General features: G+C 37.8%; 2 protein-coding genes and 1 long non-coding RNA gene across 13 annotated transcripts; all 3 read left to right on the forward strand.

Annotated features, from left to right (window-relative positions):
* Positions 1–990: 990 nt before the first annotated feature.
* On the forward strand, positions 991–9918 carry LOC144708558 (rac-like GTP-binding protein 3). 11 transcript variants are annotated; one of them, XM_078581944.1, is made up of 9 exons: positions 991–1119; positions 1663–1769; positions 3256–3343; positions 3412–3521; positions 3603–3666; positions 5534–5598; positions 5749–5814; positions 5902–6002; positions 9670–9918. In XM_078581944.1, exons 2-9 carry the CDS (start codon positions 1665–1667, stop codon positions 9707–9709), a joined length of 639 nt encoding a protein of 212 aa, XP_078438070.1. In that variant the 5' UTR covers positions 991–1119; positions 1663–1664; the 3' UTR covers positions 9710–9918. The 11 variants fall into 11 exon arrangements, with proteins under 11 accessions (XP_078438070.1, XP_078438063.1, XP_078438067.1 ...); XM_078581937.1 differs by having other exon boundaries at positions 1000–1243; positions 1645–1769; XM_078581941.1 differs by having other exon boundaries at positions 1000–1243.
* On the forward strand, positions 3682–5465 carry LOC144708560 (uncharacterized). The gene is made up of 3 exons (XR_013582807.1): positions 3682–4210; positions 4308–4385; positions 4473–5465. It is a non-coding gene; the product is annotated as an uncharacterized LOC144708560 (long non-coding RNA).
* A 7399-nt stretch (positions 9919–17317) lies between the features above and the next one.
* On the forward strand, positions 17318–19739 carry LOC144708862 (RNA-processing, Lsm domain-containing protein). The gene is made up of 4 exons (XM_078582310.1): positions 17318–17884; positions 18020–18100; positions 19350–19473; positions 19572–19739. Exons 1-4 carry the CDS (start codon positions 17586–17588, stop codon positions 19617–19619), a joined length of 552 nt encoding a protein of 183 aa, XP_078438436.1. The 5' UTR covers positions 17318–17585; the 3' UTR covers positions 19620–19739.
* Positions 19740–22588: the final 2849 nt, after the last annotated feature.

Below are 22588 nucleotides of genomic sequence, written 5' to 3' on the forward strand. Positions count from 1 at the left end.
GAACACAGACACGGAAATGGTTTTTCAGTTGGTAGTTAGTCGACTAAAAATAAACTTCCCATTTCTAGCGCATCATCTCCATTATCTTAATATCCTCAAAGTGGCATGAAAGAAAGAGACAATACACAGAGACCAAGACAGGGTCTGACTTGTTTTCTCTCTCCTGAAGAAAGAAAATTGTAATTTTCAAAGAAGTCTCTATTTGGACTTCTGTGTAGAGTTTGAAAATTGATCAAAAGTTCCAATAGAACAAGAGTCAGCTCAATCCCAATGGTTCGAATTTTTAACTCAAGTTTGATGTAGAGATTTAGTCAATTCAACTGCAGTAATTTAAAAGTTAAGCAAACTGTTTGATTGAATCAAAAAATTTGAAAAAATGAGTAAAATCAAATTGCCTCTTTCTCATTTCATTAATTATACAATTAATATGAACAATTAGATCAGATCTGATTGGAATTGGATAATTCAAATCAAATTGGTTTGGGTTCTTCGATCCAAGCATTGGCTAGAATAACATAATAAGATACAACCCAACGGGTTGATCGAATTGTTTGGAGCAACTTTTTGACTCAAGTGATCAAGATTTTGATTCTACCAAATGTTAGGAGCAGACGGGTTTGGTTCTGCAAGAAAGAACAAAGGCACGAGTTTACGAGCGGGAGCAGAGCGAAGAAGTGACGAGCAAAAGGGATGAAGCGGAGGCACGACTTTTGGAGCTGAAGGGGCGAAGCTAATTAAATGCTTGATCCGATCAAGCATTAGATCGATCAGATCAAACCCCTAATCCCAACTTCTGGGAGATCAAAGCAGGCTCCTCCCAATTCCCAAACCTCTGGCCACACTCCTATAATGACGTCATCAGGTCAATCCCACAAAAGAGACTTAGAGGCTAGAACAGCTCTCCAAGTCTGCAGTAAGATTCCACATCGCCAGTCGCCACTGCTTGAAATGACTGACCAAGACTGCAGAAATTTCATTACCCAACAGAGAAAACCCCCCAACAAAGTCACCTCAACTTCAACCTGAGGCGGAAAAAGAAGCGTTCTTGAGAGCCGGGTACGACTGCCGGGCGACAGAGGGCATGGAGAACCTCTTTAACTCGCGTAAATCATGCCCGAGGTAGAGAAAAAAGACAACTTTTTCTCCAAGATTTCATCTGGGTATCGCTTCTTTCTCCTCTCTCCCTTCATTTCCTTGGTGCCCATCTTCTCTTTTTGAAGTTTTTCTCATCGATTTCAACTGGGTATCGCTTCTTTCTCCTCTCTCCCTTCATTTCCTCGGTGCCCATCTTCTCTTTTTGAATTTTTTCTCATTGATTTCATCTGGGTGTCGCTTCTTTCTCCTATCTCCCTTCATTTCCTCGGTGCCCAATTGCCCATCTTCTCATTTTGAAGTTTTTCTCATCTGTTTCAATTGGGTATCGCTTCTTTCTCCTCTCTCCCTTCATTTCCTTGGTGCCCATCTTCTTTTTTTGAAGTTTTTCTCATTGATTTCATCTGGGTGTCGCTTCTTTCTCCTATCTCCCTTCATTTCCTCGGTGCCCATCTTCTCTTTTTGAAGTTTTTTCTCATCGATTTCATCTGGGTATCGCTTCTTTCTCCTCTGTAGCTCTTTTCTTGAATGCCCTTGTTCTCATTTTTGAAGTTTTCCTCATCTGGGTAGCGATGGGAACAAACGCGGCGAGATTCATCAAGTGTGTCACCGTGGGGGACGGCGCCGTCGGCAAAACCTGTCTGCTCATCTGCTACACCAGCAACAAGTTCCCCACTGTGAGCATCTCCTCCAATCTCTGTCCTATCCTCACTATCTTCCGTTTTCTCTCTTTCTCTCTCTACCTCTCTGTCTCTCCTCTTTAATCTCTCTCTCTCTCTCCCTCTCTAAGTTTCTGTATCTCTCTGAAGCTCCCTTGATGTGAGTTATTGCATCTCTCTCAATCCATTTATCTTTGTATGTCTCTCTGTATTTCAGTCTATTTCTCTCTTATTCTAAATCTCTCTCGCAATCTCTCCGTGTCAATATAGTTCTCTCACTCAATCTTTCTCTCTTCAAATCTCTTACATTGTCTCTCTCTCTCTCTATTTATTTCCTTCTCACGGTCTTTCTCTCAATTTACTTCCGTCTCTTTCCAAATTTCTCTCACCATGTCTCTCTCAATCTATTTCTCTCTCACAATGTTTCTACCTCAATCTATTTCTCTGTCTATATGTCTCTCTGAAACTCTCTCTCTCTCAATCTACCTGACATTCTCTCTCTCAATCTTTTTCCTCTCTTCATAAATCTCTCTCTGAATCCATTTCTGTCCCTTTCTTAATCTCTCTTTCAATCATTCTTTCTCAATCTATTTCTCTCTTTCTTTTCTTTGAAGAAAACTTCTCTCTTTCTAAATCTCTCTCTGAATCCATTTCTCTCACTTTCTTAATCTCTCTCAATCTTTCTTACTCAATCTGTTTCTCTCTATTTAAATCTCTCACTCTTTCTTAATGTCTCTTACAATCTCTCTCAATTTTTTTCTCCTCTTTATGAATCTCTTTCTCAATTTATTTCTCTATTTCAATCTCTGCCTTAATCTCCCTCTCGATCTATTTCTCTCTATCTTTCTAAATCTCTGTCTCAATCTCTTTTACAACATCTATCTCCTTTTTTTTTCTCTCTCTCTCTCTGTCTTTCAATATCCATCTCTCTAAATCTCTTTCTCGATTTACCGTAAAATCCCTCTCTATTTCTCTCAATTTATTTCCCCCTCTCTTTCTAGATCTCTATCAATATGTTGTACACAGTCTCTCTCTCTCTATCTTTCAATCTTCCTCTCTCTAAATCTCTTTCCCGATTTCTCTTAAAATCCCTCTCTATTTCAATCAATTTATTTCCTCCTCTCTTTCTAGATCTCTATCAATCTGTTGTACACAATCTCTCTCTCTCTCTCTCTTTCTCTCTATCTATCTATCTATCTATCTCTCTCTCTCTCTATCTTTCAATCTCCCTCTCACTAAATCTCTTTCTCGATTTCTCTTAAAATCCCTCTCTATTTCTCTCAATTTATGTCATCCTCTCTTTCTAGATCTCTATCGATCTGTTGTACACAATCTCTTTCTCTCTCTTTCTCTCAATCTTTTTCTCAATCTCTCTCTCAATTTAGTCCCCTCTCTTTATAAATCTCTCTCACAATCTCCCTCTCTTAACCATATCACTCTCTCTAACCGCCATTTTTTCAATAATCCTCTTCTCTGCTTAATCCAACGGGCTACAATCTTCCAGGATTATGTCCCAACTGTGTTCGACAACTTCAGCGCCAATGTCGTTGCCGAGGGCGTTACTGTCAACCTTGGCCTCTGGGACACAGCAGGTTGGCCTCAAGCAACTCTAATTCAGTTTTCTTTGAAGCCTTGTTCTTGAATCCTCTTTGGGAATTAGGGCAAGAGGATTATAATAGGCTGAGGCCATTGAGCTACAGAGGGGCTGATGTGTTCATCCTAGCCTTCTCACTTGTGAGCAGGGCGAGCTTCGAGAATGTGACTAAGAAAGTATGCTCACTGATTATTGCTTTTTAATCTGAATTTAGCTGAAATTGAAGTATGATTTTTTTTAATGTTGATCATGCGCAGTGGTTACCAGAGCTTCAGCATCATGCTCACGGAGTGCCAATAGTGCTTGCTGGCACCAAAATGGGTAAGTAGAGCAAGTATGAGGAAAAACAGGGAATATTTTTATTATTTCTTTCTCTCAGTTATACATTGCTTTATATTTTTTGATCTAGCTCGTTAAGCTTGTGTTTTGTGATAATTGGGTTGGAATGTCTTGGCTTCCTTAGAAACCAACAGATAGAAAGATGGGAAGACAGCATCACTACAATTTCTTGTATGCCCTCCCAGGGAAGGGCAACATCTATATAAAGAGAAACTGTCCTAATCGCAAATGACAAAAATATCTCTGACTGATGGTAACCTATGTGGTAGTTTGTATCGTATAGGGTGAAGGAATAAGCTCTATGCAGTTGAAGGCATGATCGATGGGTATAAGATTGGGAAGACGAGTTCATTCCTAATCTTTTTTCCGTACCATGTTTCTCTATTTTTTTTAACGTTTTAATCTCCACTGAACTATGATGGTTGTAACAGAGGAGATTAGAATGCGTGGATCGCTTGGGTCGCGCGCACTGCTTATTGGGCAAAGTCATTATTTGAGCGAGCAAAAATGTAGGACCTCTATAAAGGTCGGGTTTTTGTTTTGTATAAATGCAAATGGTGATGTCTCTTTTAGAAGATTTTCTGCTATCAATCAGAGGGGTTCATTTACCTGCTCCCTGTCAGATGCATCTTGGACGGAAAGAGAACAATGGCATAAAAGATAGGCCAGCAATGAAAGAACTCCGTATCTGCTCTCTTTAGGTAAGGGTTACATCTATTGGGGGAAACCATCCAAATTGCAAATGATAGAAACATCCCAACTGATAGAAACATTGGTGTGGGTTGTAGATGAATCTTGGAAGGAAATAGAACAATATCAAGACAAAAGCACAAGTTCTTGTCTGCCATATGTATGGAAGGGCTATATCAGTTGATTTCACTTTTTAAAGGTAAACCATCCTAATTGCAATTGACGCAAATACGCTTGACAAAGGTTTATGGATGATAGGAACCATGATGCAGGTTCCTATTAGGAGGGTAGTGGAAGGCGAGGTGAGTTAGATGTTCCTGGGGTTGTAGAATAGAATTGGGAATGATCCGAGGAGAGGTTGAATGGATAGGGTAGGAATCGACGGGGGACAATCCACCAGAAGATGTGGTGAGGTAGAGACGATTGCAGGGACTGTGATTGTTGGAGACTAGAAGAGGACCAAACGGCAGATGTAGGGATCGGATTGGAGGGGAGCCAGCTGAAGATCTAGCGAGATAATCACAGGGACAGATGATTGCTTTACAGTCATGGGGAGGGGACTGAGACAGGGAGGACCGAGATAGTGAGCCAAGATGCTGATCTTAACTTAAGTCTTGACTGCCCTCCTAATGGGAGGGCTACACATATTTATAGACAATGGAAGCAATTTATCTTAAATATCGAATGACCAAAGTGCCCCTAATGATCTAAAATGCCGAATATACCCTTGGGTGTATAAGATCATATCAGCAACCCTATCAGCTTATCGTTGATGAAAAATCCTATTAATACCACTGAATAGCTTAACCATTTAATTCTGGGGGAAAGCCTGGTATTTGGCTAGCTGTTTTAATTAATCCTGGTAGTGCCTTTGAGCGGATGAAGTTTAGATTGGTTATGATGTCTTTGATATTTTCTGCGCCTATATCAAAATATACCTCAAAATATTATCATTAAAGTATAATTATCATATTGACTCCGTTTGACATTTTTTATGTTAATGTTCATCGATCATTCATGTGCTTACAACAGTTTTTCATATCATAATGTGGTACCCTTCATTTTTTATTTTTATGATTGTTTAGAAAATATTCACTGAAGTTCATTGTTAGTCACATATTTTTGAAGATTGAGTTATTCTTTCCTTAAATGCCTGTAGATCTTCGAGAAGATAAGCACTATTTGTCCACCCATCAAGGGTTGGTGCCGGTCACCACTGCTCAGGTATTATACCTGCCACCTGGCAGCAATATGAAAACTGAAATTCCCATAGAGCTTTAGTTCTCTACCCTTAAATACGGATAGGAAGTCCCAAGGCAAATTTCAAACAAGTTCTTATCGTCTAAGAAGTATTTTTATGTCACTGAAATTCAGGGAGAGGAGCTCCAGAAACAGATTGGCGCTGCCTATTACATAGAATGCAGTTCAAAAACGCAGCAGGTTGCCTATTTTTGGAAGTTTCTTCTACGGGGTCCCTTTCTTTGTAAAACTGGGGCCATTAATGAGTTCAATATGATATGCACGCAGAATGTTAAGGCTGTTTTTGATGCGGCAATCAGAGTCGTTTTGAATCCTGCGGCGAAAAGGAAAGAGACGCAAAAGAAGCAGAGTGATGGATGCTCATTCTTGTGAGTTCTGTGCTCAAATCCTTGGGTTATTAAGTATTTCATAATCGATATCTTTCCTCTTAAACATATCTTTCTGCTCTGTTTATTTTTTCCTGGGAAAGTTGATCCTTTACTTATTCAAATCTGTCCGATCATAGTTCTCGAAGTAGGTTGGCAGACAAGGATGAGTTTGTCAGCATCGACGTTATCCATGTGTGTCTTGGATGAGTCATGATGACTCGGATGACAACTCATCACCTGGTGGATGGCAAGGACAATGTTGGCCCTTGGAAACAGAACTCTGATGATGAAGACATGATTGAATTCTCTATTTTAACGTGAAAGCCTATGGATGACAATGACGATGATGAGTGAATGATTCATCAATTGATGGATGACTGTGACAAATTATCGTTGTCATCGTCATTATGATTGTCCACTTGCTATCTAGGTGTCATTTTTCCTGTGTTTGGATTTTTCTTCTGAGACTTTAGTTTATAGCCTGATTCTCATGAATTGTTGTCTAGCTTTCAAAAATTAGTGGTGCTAGGAGTTTTCCTGGACAGGGAAGGTGCGTATTTTAAGGAATATGGCCACGATGGACGAAGTAGAACCATGTCATGGAAATAATCCTGTCCATTATATCCCGCTGGCTCTCATTAGCTCACTGCTGCCTCTATTCCCGTTTATCTGTGATTGAAAATCAGAAATTTTTGGAATGAAGTACATCCCCCTTTGTTTCTAGGTCCAACGTTTTCATCCACACTCTATCATATTGTGAGAAATGTTATCCAGATGCCGAGATATATGTTAATAAAATGGAGATAGATAAGAATATGGACTGTCTCATGATCCTAGATAAAGAGGTCACGAAGGCATTTGAGATAGTGATAGAAGGGAAAACAGAGTTAAAGCAAACGGACTGGAAATGATAGAATCGCTGCCCTGGGATATACATTTTATTGTAAGGAGATTTTCAACAGAAGAATAAGGTTACATGACTATTTTTGGACTCTTCAATGTAAATCGTTGGAGGAGGTGATGAAGATTGACTCCAGCTGTCAACTGGTGATTTGAATTGAAGGTAGACGACTACTGTCTCAATATAAACCATCTCTGATGAATCTTAAAATTGTTTAATTTGGTGGACTTTCCTATCCCTGAAATTGAGCAGATTGGGGACATTAATCTTACAACCATTGCCTTTTGGTCAATATTCTTCTGTTTCATGATAATTCCAAATCAGATAGATTTCTGTTGTCTCAGTTATCTGACATATATTCAGTGATGGAACTTCTACGGTTGGGCTTTACTAGAGCAAGTTTATGGGCTGAATCTAGGATGTCAAAATTTCTCGAGAAAATATTTTCGTATTTTTAAGTAGATGATGCAAGAAGAAGTAGCCAGAGTCAAGAACTCGCTTTGGTGTCCAATGTCAGAATGATCTAGCTGTTAGTTGTGAGAACTATCAGTACCCGGCCAGAAAGTGGCAGATTGTCTGACCCATGCAATTGTTTGACTTTATGTCTTGATCCAATGCATTTGAAAAGCCTGGTCCATCAGGCCAAACTGGCCAAGGACCAAGAACCTGTTCTTACTGCCGACTCACTTATCCAATAAAACCACCAAGTTTGGGACAGAGCGTAGAAATGTTCTTGGGGTTAACAGCCAAAGAGGGAAACTGGAATCTGGTGACCAGACAGGTGGTGCATTGGCCATAGAGAAAACAAATTCAATCCCCGTAATAATCACAGGGTTATTTCAAATATTTTCTTAGTTTGTATTTCCCAGAACCCTGCAGTTCTTATGGGGGGAGATGAGGATAGGGGAGAACTGGTGGTAAGATCATCTTAAGGAAAGAACATCAGTTGAGGAAGGTGGACAGTGGGAAGAACATCACCGGAAAAGGATATATGAGAACCAATAACTTCCATTTAACTTTTGGCTCCCCTAGTAAAGGGAGGGCGGCCCTATTTAAGAGGGAGATACAAGTAGAGTAGAAAATGACCAAAATACCCCAAACAGGTAGATACGGAGGAGGAAATGTCAGAAACCTTCTGTCGATTAGATTACGGCAGTTTGGATCATTGAGGTCAGTGAACCAGAGATGGAAAATACATTCAAGAAGATGAATACAAGATAAGAAGATGGATGATATCTCAATAATTCAGTTGGCAGGATAGAAGAGAGAGAGAATAGTGTAAAATACCACAGGGGTGGAGATAAAGTGCGTAAGCAATGTAGAAAGAGGAATGAGAGGATGGAGATGAAAGGGCAGGGTAGGGAAGAACCCTGCCGTCCGGGAAGTCATTTGATGAAGACTATCTTTTCTATATGGGTTATCTATCCGTATATAGGATTATGAATTCCAATAGAACATATGAAAGTGGATGGAAGATAAAGGGCAGCCGGATTGCGCTGGTTTAACTTCCAGTCACCTACAGCCCCATCTGGCTACCTGGGTGAATGTTGTTTTATTTGTACGATACAAATGGCTCCCATCCTGCCATTCCACTGGAGAAGAAACCCGTCGGATCAAAAATATTTCAGAACCATCGCATTCCAGATCCTGACGGAATCAGTATCAGTCAGTATCTGTTGGTTACAAAAAGGGCCCCATCTCCACTAAGGAGAGTATAGGAAAGATAAGAAAGACGAGTCAAACTGCCCCAGGGAGATGGATCAAATTGTGAAGAAAAGAATCAAAGAATTCGCTTGTTGTGAGGATATATATAATGCTAGAAGTGACTGCTGGAGTAGTCCACCCTTGGAGTGGGGGAACAATTACGTCAACCATTGGAGTCTCTGTGGCAATCTCTACTGATTCAGGTACAATTTGTATCAGCTAAACAGGTGCATTTATGTATTTCTTGGGGTGGCATTTGTAGTGACAATTTGTTATTTCCACATTTTTGTGTTTGGAGGCATTTCGATTTATTCAGATTTCTCATCGCTCACTCATTCAATCAACCATTAAATTTGGTAATAGTCCCAAAGTTTCTCATTATTTCAGCTCGGTTCTTACATTTCCAAACAATTTTCGTTTTATTTAAATAGATTTCCCTTTATCCGTAACACTGTATAATTTAGTCGGATTGTCAGAACACGGGGAGAGTTCTTTGATACTTATGTGCTAATTGGGGGTAGAAGGTCACATCATCTCCGTTCAAAGCAAAAGTCTTTGACAGTTCTTGTGCAGATTATATATTTATATTTGCATCAGTGTTACTGGTCATAAAACCATCTGCTTCCTCCATGATTAGTTATTTGGATAATGATTAATATTTTTTCTCTTTCATGATCTCATACCTCTATGGAAATTTTCCTTTTGGTTTCCATGGGAAATTTTCTTATACATCGGACGCCATCGCCTTAACATTAGATGGAAGTCACAGGTGGCTGAAGAAAAGAATTATGTAACCTAGTTCTAACTTAATTTTCAAATTGGAGAATTTTATATAGACGACGGCTTGGGACCCGTTTTTTCTCTTTAATTTCTCCCCAGTGAGCAAATGTTGTGATACATTTTTATGTGTGATTTTACTTTCCTGAGTCAAGAACGTTGTGCCACAAGTTAACTTAGATGTTTCAAGTTGTGAGTGAAAAAAATCACTTAATTGTTTGGAAACGGTCACTTAATTGTTTTTTTTGTTAAAAATGATCACTTAATTGTTGTTTTTAATTTCAGGGATTTCTTTTGTGGATGCAAGCCTGCATGCTTGAAATGAAGCTACCGGGCCATCCGAAGGGAGACTTCTTATATAGTTCATATGTATTAACGAATTGTGTATGTATTGTATTCTATATTTGCATTTTCGGCGAAGTGCCATCTCTTCTCACTTACAAAGTGTCCATGGTGATGTAATTGTTTGTAGACGCTGTGTAGTAACAGAGAGAACAGTGGCCTTCAGCTATGCTTCATTGAGTTTGCCGTTGAGTTTAAGTTTTCAAATTGAACTTGAAATTGGTATGCATGGGAAGCAATGAAAATATTAAATGATTTTGTTGATTCTATTTTTGAAGTAGTGAAAAGCTTGAGTTTGACATTTTACAGAATTATTAAATGGGCCTGTGAAACTTAGAAGACATGCTGATTTGCCCTGATTACTTGGTCACGTCAAATGAAATATATTTCTGTGGGGGAAAATGTTGTCTTCTTGTTGCATTTGAATCATAATAATGTAAATTATCCGACCATAATAATAAATTACGTCAAATCATTATGAAGTATCAGCTTCATGCACACCATCTGACATTTTTTAAGAAATTTCATTTGGGAGATCACGCATTGACTATTATCGAGTGGAGAATCAACAATTAAGATAAATTATGCCAGATGAGCATTCCTTGCACAAAAAAATCATCTTTTAGAAACTTATTATTGTACCAAGATATTTGTGCTGCCTTTCCCTTCCTCTACTCAAATTCTGCCAAATACACTGACATTTCTATTTGATTGTGAAAAAAATATTGCTGGATCTATTGTAGACTGCACAGACCTGAATTGTTATGGATATATGTAGAAGAATCAGACGGGACGGGGTGGCGGCGCGGCATGCGCCAAGGAAAAAAAAATTCAAAAAATGTAGAGGAATCATTGTGTTGGGCAAGAAAGATGAGTCTAAAGTTGGAAGGAATAAATAATTCATTTTAAAAAATTTTAAAAGTTGAACAGAAACTGTCTAATGGATAGAAGACAGGCCAAAAGATGATCATGGACCAGATGAAACACTAGTAAACTCGTTCGTAAGAGGGTAACAAACATGTTAATGGACATAAATCTGAGCGAGTTACTACAACCATCTCAATCTTGATCTCCCCAACCTTTGTCCTGCAAAATGAGAAATCATCTCAGACTCGTGTTGGGGATGCATTTGTGTTGCTTTCCTGGTATTGGACTGTACTAATGTTCTATATTATTTGAATAATTTACATTTGTCTTCATCAAACTAGAGAAGAGAGTCAATTTCAAAGTAAAATTTTACTATTGGGTAATTATAAGTTTAAACCTGAAACATATAAAGCACTAAATAAAATTTTTGCATCCTGTCCATGAGCCAATGAATAATTTTTTTTTTATCTTGATAGGGACTTGGTCACTTATTTAAGTTAACCTTCACAGGGTAGATAATATATAAAATATAAATTATGAAGTAAATCAGGTTTAATTTATTTTTTTCATGTGATTTGTTACTATGAGCTAGCAACTTTTGAGAATGGTAACATATCAGTCACAAATGAATCAGCTTAGCCTAAGACAGACCTAAAAATAGGACCAAATAATATATAACTAGTATTGAGTAACAAAGACTCCGTTTAGTAATTGATAAGAATAAAAAATATGTTGCATATTATGTGACTCAATTGCACCATGTAGCAAAAATACTAGGATATAATATGATCAATGTGAATAACCCAACTCAGGGCTTGTGGCTAGACTCTGTCTTTATGGTCTCACAATTCCCACAAACAGATACAACTATTTAAAATCATTTTAAAATTGCAAAAATAATAACTCAACATGTGATCATTAAATGTATTAACGTCAAACTACATTAACATTTCAGTCAAAATTGAAAAAAATGGTGTATTATTTGAGTTTAATTAAGTATTGAGATATTTGGGTCATTTCCCCCCTAAAACCAAGCGTTAGGCCCCAAAGTAGGCGGCATTCCTGCACATAGACCTGAATGTTACCTACTGAGGACATGCCCACATACTTGGACTCGTAATTGGATATTGAGTTCATAGCATGGACACCACACGCATCACTGGTGGTGACGTCCGACCCTGATCTTTAAAGCCAATGCCCACTAGGTGCTCGTGCTTGCCGGTGCGCAATCGTTGCGGATCAGGGTAGGCCGCATGTGCAGGACATGGGTGTTGTGCACACAGGTTGCTGAAGACGTGTGGGCGTGGGAGCTATGCACGCTTGGCACGGGGCGGGAGACATTCTGCCAAGAGACTAAGGCATGGCGTGGAGAGCACCAAGACAGTTGCAGGTAGTGCTGCCACACACAGGCGCCATGGCTTGGGGCGCCGAGCACTGTGGTAAAGGTATCAACATGAGTGCTGGTTGCACTATGAGCGCCAAGTCTAGGATCGAGCACAGGGGTGTGGCAAATAGATGTCGGGGCATGTGGTACGACCAACTGGCGGATGTGCCGAGGGTCATGACACACAAGCACACATCGCCCGACCTGGAGCCACGCTTATAGTGGCAGTGCTGCAGGCACACGCGCGGTGCTGCGGGCCTCAAGGTGCAGAAGTGTCACAACCCAACGACATGTGTTGCGCCCTCCTCGTTACTTTAGGATCATCCCTAGTCTTCCCCCATGTAATGGATATGGCCTCTGATGTAATCATGTTTATTGTATGCAATGTCCCTACAAGCAATCCAAAGTTATAGACCTACCCTCTCTCCTTAACCTACAAGCAATCCAAAGTTATCTCAGAGCATTGTTATTAGCTCTTGATTTGACCGCATGACACCAAGGTATAGAAGGAGAAAAGAAAGATTTGTACATAGGATGACTAACTGGCACAACCTCAGGCAATAGTTGACTCAGTAAATAGTTATACTGCATTTTAACTTCCAGGAGTAGTAGGTGTGCAAAGGACGGACCACAATTGCAATAATCTTCAAGAACACATGATATCTGAGCCATTCATTTTGAATCAGACAGCCAAGTGCTTTTGCATATATAATAATTCCCTTTCATCTTCTTTAGTTTTTTGGTGACAAACTGCTTTTTCAGACCATGTGAAAAAAGTTCAGTTAAATTTTTTAAATTTATGTTTGTTTGAAACCTAACATCCAAAAAGTTCTTTCAATCACTGGTTTATTAAAATTGATCTAGATTGAATGGAGAAATCGGTACCCAAACCAGAGGCACAACCATTCAAAGTTCTTAGTATAGACAAAACTCTTGAAAATATAGGATCAATTCTGAAGGAAAAGAGGTAACTCAGTAATTCCTGACTTACTAGTATAAAACACATAGGATTGATAGATGGAGCCGCATAGTCACATTTCTCTATCATTTCATCTTACATTTTATTAAGGTCTTCTGAATTCATCTGCACACAATTTGAACTAAAACTTTGCATCCAAAACATCAATATTAAGCCAAAAAACTTTATTCATAATGTTTTTTATATAGTGATTTCGATTGAATAATGTAAATGGATGGTTTAATGAAATATATAATTACATATAGTTTATAAACCACAGAAATTCATAATTGGACAGTGTTATGATTAGCTAAAAATAAGGGCCAAAGCATCCTTGATCACGTATGTCATGCTGGACTTTTGTTACCCATCTGCTCTAAATAAAAATTTACCTTATACTTTCAAGGATATTGATGTCAGTTATATTTCATCTCAAATTATTTATCACGTTGCTTATTAATGCCTATGAACGTAGAAAAAAGTCATGAACGATTTCACATAAAATTTATACACAGGGAAACAATATAAATAATCAACTTAATAATGTCTAACACATATAGTACGCAAGAAATCCTGGATAAGTATTTTTGATTTTATTGGAACATGGATGCCATATTACATAAGTTTACGAATGTCCAATATGTTGTTATGCAGAAGCCCTATCAATAAAAAAATAATTTTCTTTAAAAAATTCATCTGATAGGGCCTAATATTTCATCACAGTTCTATGTTATCAAGCACAAAGTTACCATATCAATAACTCATAATATATATACTAAAATATTTATAAACACATCATAATTTATCCTTGTTTTTTCGTGTAATTTTTCTGCTAATTGTGTCAACTACCTGATGAAGAAGATTATTAAATTTTATATTTAAGCAAAAAAATTAATTATTCAGAAACAAAAAAGAAAATGTTTAAGTTTATTTTTGCAGTGGCCATAAGGCCTTTTGTCACTCTCATCCATTCAAGTCCATGGAAAGCTCTTATATCCCCTTATTCTCTTTGAACCTCACTCTTTTTGGAGTTATGTTCCCTGCTTATTCAGAAATAAAACATGAGGGGATGTTTGATGTATAGTTTTTAAATGTAACTTTTGTCCAGTGTGTAGAAATGTTTGTCGTGGTGAATAGTTTCATTAATCTTGAGATACATAAACAAATGTCAGAGTGGATGCATAAGCATGCAAATGAATTAATTCCTTATGTATAAATGAGGAATACATTCATCTATTTTTGGATCAGTTAACATGCATATATACATTAATTTTTTCAGATAATCTATTTTTTTCTCCTCCACTCAATGTTGCATACTCTTAAATATTTCTCTCACCGTGCTTGACTCTTGAAACAGTTATTGTACTTCATTTCATCATAGGTATACACAGTTTTTTAATCATGGTCCACATTTTAATGATCACATGATAATATGATAAATTCACAATTATTTCCCCAATCTGTGCTTGAGAAAAGGTCCCACTCGTAAACTTGCTCCTGGAGTTTACTTGTCTTAGTAGGTACCACATCATTCCATTACACAAGAATGTGATATATGGTATTTTATGCAGCACAAATACAATTTTGGAATTTTAAAGGAGATATCAGAGGATTATGGTCCGAATATTTAGCCCTCAAATACTTCTTAAAAGAGGACAGAGGAAATTTAGAAGGCAAAGCCCACAACCAATGGGAAAAGTAGGGAATAATGGCAAGGAAAGAGAAAAGAAAATCATGAAAGGGCATAATACTAGTGACTTCTATGTATAAACAATTTGTTTTCCTCTCTTTTCCCCTAATTCTGTATGTGATCTGGCAGCACTAGAGTTTATTTTGAAAGTAAAAGTTATATTTTATGAAATTTTGATAAACTTTTGAAATATTCCTAAGAATATAATTGTTAATTTAAAATCAAATTTACTTAAAGATTAATTCTATAAAAATCCCAAAAATCCTACAAACCAAAGGATGTATTTTTTTATCTCCTCAAAAACTGATCTTAAGTTTATGCCTCTCCATGGACCGACCCCTTACCCTATATTTCTTCAAGCGTAATTGAGTAGAAAATTATAATAAAAATCATTTACTTCGTCTCATTAACACAATTAATAAATTCATCCCACAATTTTACTTATTATCTTGTAATTTGATGAATTTTCAAGACTCCTGATTTTTTTCAAGTTATTGAATCCACTCGCTTTTCGCGTGATCGTTACATAAAAAACATTTAAGAGATCCCTGCCTAAAAGTTTTTTCACCATGAACGACATTCAGTTATCATCCAAAACTTCATAGAGTTACACTTTAACATACAAATAAAGACTATAATGAACTTAATTTAGTGTATAAGTTATAGTTAGATAAGGAGAGACGCAGAGAGAGATATAATGACAGCAAGAGAAAAACGCAGAGAGAGATAAAAAAATAGATAGAGAGAGAAATCCAATGATATAACAAGAGAGCTGGAGAGAGAGAAACATAGATAGATAGATACAGATGCAGAGAGAGAAATATAGATTGGAGAGAGATACAGAGAGAGAAAGATAGATAGATAGAGAGAGATGCAGAGAGAGAAAGATAGATAGATAGATAGATAGAGATGCAGAGAGAGAAAGATAGATATATATAGAGAGACGCAGAGAGAGAAAGATAGATATAGAGAGAGAGAAGCAGAGAAAGAGATAGAACTAGAGAGAAAGAAAGATAGATTGATATTTAGATAGATCGATAGATAGAGATGCAGAGAGAGAGAGAGAACGAGTATGATAGATAGAGAGATGCAGAGAGAGAAAGATAGATAGATAGATAGATAGATAGATAGAGATGCAGAGAGAAAGATAGATATATATAGAGAGGCAGAGAGAGAGAAAGATAGATATAGAGAGAGAGAAGCAGAGAAAGAGATAGAACTAGAGAGAAAGAAAGATAGATTGATATTTAGATAGATCGATAGATAGAGATGCAGAGAGAGAGAGAGAACGAGTATGATAGATAGAGAGAGATGCAGAGAGAGAAAGATAGATAGATAGATAGATAGATAGATAGAGATGCAGAGAGAGAAAGATAGATATATATAGAGAGACGCAGAGAGAGAAAGATAGATATAGAGAGAGAGAAGCAGAGAAAGAGATAGAACTAGAGAGAAAGAAAGATAGATTGATATTTAGATAGATCGATAGATAGAGATGCAGAGAGAGAGAGAGAACGAGTATGATAGATAGAGAGAGATGCAGAGAGAGAAAGATAGATAGATAGATAGATAGATAGATAGATAGATAGAGATGCAGAGAGAGAAAGATAGATATATATAGAGAGACGCAGAGAGAGAAAGATAGATATAGAGAGAGAGAAGCAGAGAAAGAGATAGAACTAGAGAGAAAGAAAGATAGATTGATATTTAGATAGATCGATAGATAGAGATGCAGAGAGAGAGAGAGAACGAGTATGATAGATAGAGAGAGATGCAGAGAGAGAGAGAGAAAGAAATAGGATGGAGAGAGGCAGCGAGAGAAATAGGATGATACATGGAGAGAGATGAAGAGAGGGAGATATATATAGAGATAGATAGAGAGAGATGCAGAGAGGGAGATTTATAGAGACAGATAGAGAGAGATGCAGAGAGGGAGATTTATAGAGACAGATAGAGAGAGATGCAGCGAGGGAGATAGATAGAAAGATATATAGGGAGAGATTCAGAGAGAGCGATAGAAAGATAGATAGGGAGATATTCAGAGAGAGAGAGATAGAAAGATAGATAAGGAGAGATTCAGAGAGAGATAGAAAGATAGATAGGGAGAGATTCAGAGAGAGAGAGATAGAAAGATAGATTGGGAAGATTCAGAGAGAGAGAGATAAAAAGATAGATAGGGAGAGATTCAGAGAGAGAGATAGAAAGATAGATAGAGAGAGATTCAGAGAGAGAGATAGAAAGATAGATAGAGAGAGATTCAGACAGAGAGATAGAAAGATAGATAGAGAGAGATTCAGACAGAGAGATAGAACGATAGATAAGGAGAGATTCAGAGAGAGATTCAGACAGAGAGATAGAAAGATAGATAAGGAGAGATTCAGAGAGAGAGATAGAAAGAGATAGGGTGAGATTCAGAGAGAGAGATAGAATGATAGATAGGGAGAGATGCAGAGAGAGAGATAAAATGATAGATAGGGAGAGATTCAGAGAGAGAGATAAAATGATAGATAGGGAGAGATTCAGAGAGAGAGATAGAAAGATAGATAGAGAGAGATTCAGAGAGAGAGATAGAAAGGGAGAGAGATAGAGAGAGAGGGAGAGAGATACAGAGAGAGAGAGATAGAGAGAGAGAGAGGGAGAGAGATACAGAGAGAGAGAGAGGGAGAGAGATGCAGAGAGAGAGAGAGGGAGAGAGACAGTCTCGCCGTTTACAGTAGACCCAAAAAGATTTCGACAACCGAGGAATACCCATCTCACGAAAACTCCTGCAGACACTCGATCAAAGAAATTCACTCTTCCCAAAACCCAGATTTTCCAAATATAATCTCCGACCCACATTCCAATATCCAACTTTCATCTTCTTCTCCCGCCGGCGGCGGAATTGATCGAAACAAGCCCCCATCGTCAACTCCCCAGCTGCCAAGGCGGTCCTGGAGGGATTTTCCGAAGTGGGTCGGAGAATGGAAGACGGAATCTTCAACAACGGTGAAGATCTCGCAGTGGGTTGCATTTTAAGCATCAAAACAACGCTCGGGGACGAATTTGAAGGCCAGATGATCGCTTTCGATCGCCCATCGAACATTCTCGTCATCCAGGAAGGCACCAATTTCAAGCCGGATAATCGGTGCAATATCCGTCTTCTCAAGGCTAACTATATCAAAGAGTTCTCGCTTCTGGGTCGCGCTGATGATCCTTTGGATCTTAGCAAGTGTTTCCTCGATCTCGCTTCTATACAGGCTCGCGAGGATGCTGCTATACGGTATTGTAGTTTGGGTTTTGGTTGAAACTTTGTTGATAGTTTGATCTCTTCTTTGCAAATATTGAATGAGATTCAATGGTTTCTCTTGTTAATTTTTTTGGGTTTATTTGGGTTTCGATTTCCCATTTTTTTCAGTCAAGCGGAGATCGAAGCCGAAAGGATTGGCGTAGGGGTCACCGCTGAAGCTCAGAACATTTTCGAAGCCTTATCTAAGACGTAAGATACTGTTTTGTTCATATTTTTCTTTCAAATTTAAGACACTTCTCTTGATTTTTGCGATCGAAAACCATCGAATTGGTGATTTTATGCAACTGTGAGATCATTCGTTTCTCTGCTGCTGGACTGTAGTTCTGTAGATGTTGCTCCATCACTAAGGGATCATTTGGAAGGTGGGCTCATACGATAGTTTTTAATCCGTCTGTTTCCAAAAAAATAAAATAATTTACCGTTCTGAGATTATTTGTGCTTCTTCAGCTGGAATGTAGTCATTTTAAATTTTATATTAAGATTAAGGGCTCAATTAGTACGTTGGTAGTTCCATTATTTCTTAATTCTTCAGTTCTGTGCCGTCATCATCCCTGATACCAAAAAAATCAAACAATCTACAAATTCTTTGAGATCCTGCATTACTCTTCTGCTAAAATTCATTTCTTCAAGATTTAGTCTGTCATCAACGGCTCATTTTTTTGGTTGATCGGTCCAGTATTTATTGATCCGTTTGTTTTGATCAGTTGTCATTCTCAATGCCAAAAAATTAAATAATTTACTATTGCGACATCCTCATTGTACTCGAACTTTTTTCTTTGTTTTTCTTATCGTTTCTTTCTCTCTCATTTATTAGCAGCTTCCAGACCCTAGTTTCTCCTGATCAAATTTCTGTAAAACATAGTCTAATTTTATTTGATCGTTGGCTGACTTAACATTTGAATTACATCAATACCTATCAGTATCGGACACATCTGATGAGTGAGTTTCAAGCTAGTGAAGTACAATAGGAATCACAGCAGTCGCAAGAAATTTCTACGCATGTACTCTCGTTGTTTCTAGAGTGTTTCTTCTTTTTCAAATATTAGTCGATTTTATATTCATTCTACGAGTGTTTTCAGCCATTGGGTATCGTTAACAACTGCGACTTGCTAAGGAAAACCAGAAGCTTTTTCGTAAAATTTATTTGATTATCAAAACTATCTATCTTTAAAAACTGTTAATTTTATGTTATTTTACTTTCTTTTTTATTCAAAGGCCAAAAAGTCTATGTCATGGAATGTAACTTGTATTTTTGCAAAAAAAAAGGAATGTACCTATACTATCTTGCGATGCATAGAACAGATGGGGACAAAATATATAATGTTTTGGATAATTGGAACTGTTTTCTTAGTGGCCATTTTTAACACCATAAAAAAAATTATTAACTCCATCAAGAAACAATTTCTTATTTTATTCTTTTTTAATATATTTCAACCAGGCTTCCCATTCGCTGGGAGAAAACAGATATAATCGTAATGAATGAAGTGCGCGTCAGCAGTCCATATCTCCCTGAAAACGTTGTTGGGGGAACTCCAGCCGCAAATGACAGGGTCAAGAAAGTGGTGAGAATTTTCTTCCTTTTTTTCATTCCATGTGTCCGAGAAGATTTATATACTATGATTGGATGATGAAGTTTCTCTGTTTTTTTGGGGTGAAAAAGCTCGAATTCGAGAGGAGAAGGTTGCGGGCACGGTCTTCGGCACAGTAGATCAGCAAAGCTGTAAATTTTCTTTCTTGAATCAAAAGCGCATGGATGCATTTTTTGTGCTTTTTTTCAGGTAAAATTGTTGTTGCGCGGAGTTTTCTTATTGCTCTTATTTTATCTTTCTATGTGTTTAACGAATCTCTTGTCGATGATAATCATGAGATCGATGAGGATCATACAGTTTGCCCGAGCCTTCATAGAAACGACGTTACTTCATAGAAACGACAATGGTGAGTGGGTTAATTGGTATTTTGTTGCATCAATCTCTCTCTTTAAAAAAATCAAAGATGGAAAGAAAAAATGGAGAAATATATGTTTATATATAGATCTGGGTTTGTCATAGTGGATATCACGAATAAGGAAGGATCTCTAATGTTTTGTGTGCTGTGGGGGTAGTGATCAAAATGGGTATCCTCTGGAATAATCTTTGTATGCTTTCCTTGAATTATAATATATCGAAGTTAGGTATGGTGCACGTATGCGGACATTCATGGCCTCAGACGTCCGACGATGCTGACAAAATCAGAACGTTTACATTTCCATCTCATGATTTTTTGCTTGAATTTTATAACTTCTATGGTTCAGAACATCTATCGTTTTCCATTCCCAATGTCAGACAGAATCAGGATAGGGCAGTTTTGGATGCTGGAATGGGACGAAAACCTTCCAAACCGTCCTGCCATTCCCGTCCCGAACGATAGTGCACTATCGATGCGATATGTGGATTAGCTATACCAGTAGTATCTCAAATGGAAGTGGCTCCTGACTCTAATATAAAGGTATTGACAACGATGATACCAAGATTATTCTACTTTAAAGTGGAGTATCACCCTGGTAGCCAAGTGTCCTGATACGTACCCGACTCTGGTCTCGTATTGGAGGGGAGTAGACGGGGAGGCGAGGTAGAAATTCCCGGGGTAGAGAGAACGGGAATGGTCCGGGAAGGCCGAGCAGAGGGGATAGGGATCGGCCCGGGACGAGCCACCTGAAGACGTGGTGAAGTAGAGACAATCACGAAGGACGGGGATTGTAGAGGGAGAAAGAGAAATCGGACCTTGACGAGGAGAGGGGAGACAAGAAGACCTTACTTCAATCAACTCCTTCTTGGCTGCCCTCCTAAAGGGAGGGCATCGCTATTTAAAGGAAATACAATAACCAAATGACTAAAACGCCCCTGTGGGTTAACATGACGAAATTAAACCTAGGATCCTATCATTTAAAGGAAATACAATAACCAAATGACTAAAATGCCCCAGTGGGTTAACATGACAAAATTAAGCCTAGGATCCTATCATTTCCCAACCAGGGCAGCCCACAGTGGGGAAGTCTCTGCTAACTAGGTTTGAAGGTGTTTATCACACAATGCAAGCCCATAGATTATTCCCCACTGTGGGCTTCCCTAGTTGGGACACTTAGCTACCGGGGTGATACTCCACTCTAAGGTAGGACAGTCTTGGTCTCCTCGCTGTCAATTCCCTTAAATTCGAGTCAGGCGTCACTACCCATTGACATACTACTACACGTTACATACTTATAAGAGACTTCTCGACGGGGTTGTCCATGCCGCCACGCCTCCCCCCCTTACGTATATATTATTACTCTGGGGATCTTATTTCATAGAATGTGAGGTACGGTCCACACAATGCGAGGCAACCCTAGTTCTCCACTGGGGCAGGCCATGATGGATTGAGCTCCCTTTGAAGGGCTTGAATCAGTGGATTTTATAATTTAAGGCTGATAAAAAAAACAGATAAAATGATCACTGAGGAGATCAAGGGCATCTGAATCAGCACCAACTCAAACCCTAGAGTCAATGGTAGCTGAATACCAGCAAGAATCATTGTGGGTAGGTTGTAGTTTAGCTTAGATTTGATACTAGACTGCCCAACTAGGAGATCCTCAACACTATCTTGTGCAATGTGTGGTTGAAAAACTTATATAAATGATAGATAAAACCAAAGGAAATGTATGAATAATTAGATTTCATGTATGAAGATGTAGATACATACATAGGCATGTATGTACCTGATAGAATATGTGGATATGTACGCGATGTCTGGATAACTAGTCCTGTCTGCAAGTAAACATTTACGTAGATGGATGGATGGTAAATTGGCATGTATGTTTATAAATCAATTGATAGATAGATGAATAGATAAATGAATAAGTAAATGTTAAGATATTGAGGTATAGTGTACATTAATAAATTAGACATATAGAGGTTAAGATAAACGTTTAGATCATTGGATTGGTGAATTCATAGGTGGATAAATAGATGTGAGAGATCAGAAATAGATGAATAAAATATAGGCATGTTGCCAAATTGGTAGTTATGTAACAGTATTAAAATAAAATGATTGATAAATAGGTGGGTAGTTATAGAGTTCAATATACTGATAGTAAGGTAAACAGAAAGACATATAAAAACAATAAGATAAATTAGAGATAATCATTTAGACAAACAACAATAACGAATCGGACTCATAGAAACAATAATACGCAATGCCACAACAAACATGGTAAGACTATCGATAGAAAAACAAATTGAAAGTTTGAATATAAATGTATTCATAGGTAGGAAGATTTTGATTAACAATCTATTTGCTAATATATCTGCATTTCCAACAATAGATGTACATTTCCAACAATAGATTGATTAACGTCTAGTTTGATAGTCAGACAATGTATTTTATGTTAGTAAAGAGAAAACATATTACATGTGGATAACTGGATGGAGAAGAGTTATCTACTTCGCTTGCCAAAATGGAATCCATGATAACTAGATTCTACCAAGCCAAAAATTTGGAAAAAAGGATAGATCACACGATGTATTAATACCACTTCACCTGTAAAAATTCTGCGAGAAAATAAATATTTTCAAGGAACCCAGAAAAGTTATATTTTATATAGATATATATCAAATTTTATGTAAAGAGAGTGATGATGGAGTGAGAGAGGATGGATCAAGAGAG

This window comes from Wolffia australiana, chromosome 10, assembly GCF_029677425.1.
Source record: "Wolffia australiana isolate 7733 chromosome 10, ASM2967742v1".
Taxonomy (NCBI): Eukaryota; Viridiplantae; Streptophyta; class Magnoliopsida; order Alismatales; family Araceae; genus Wolffia; species Wolffia australiana.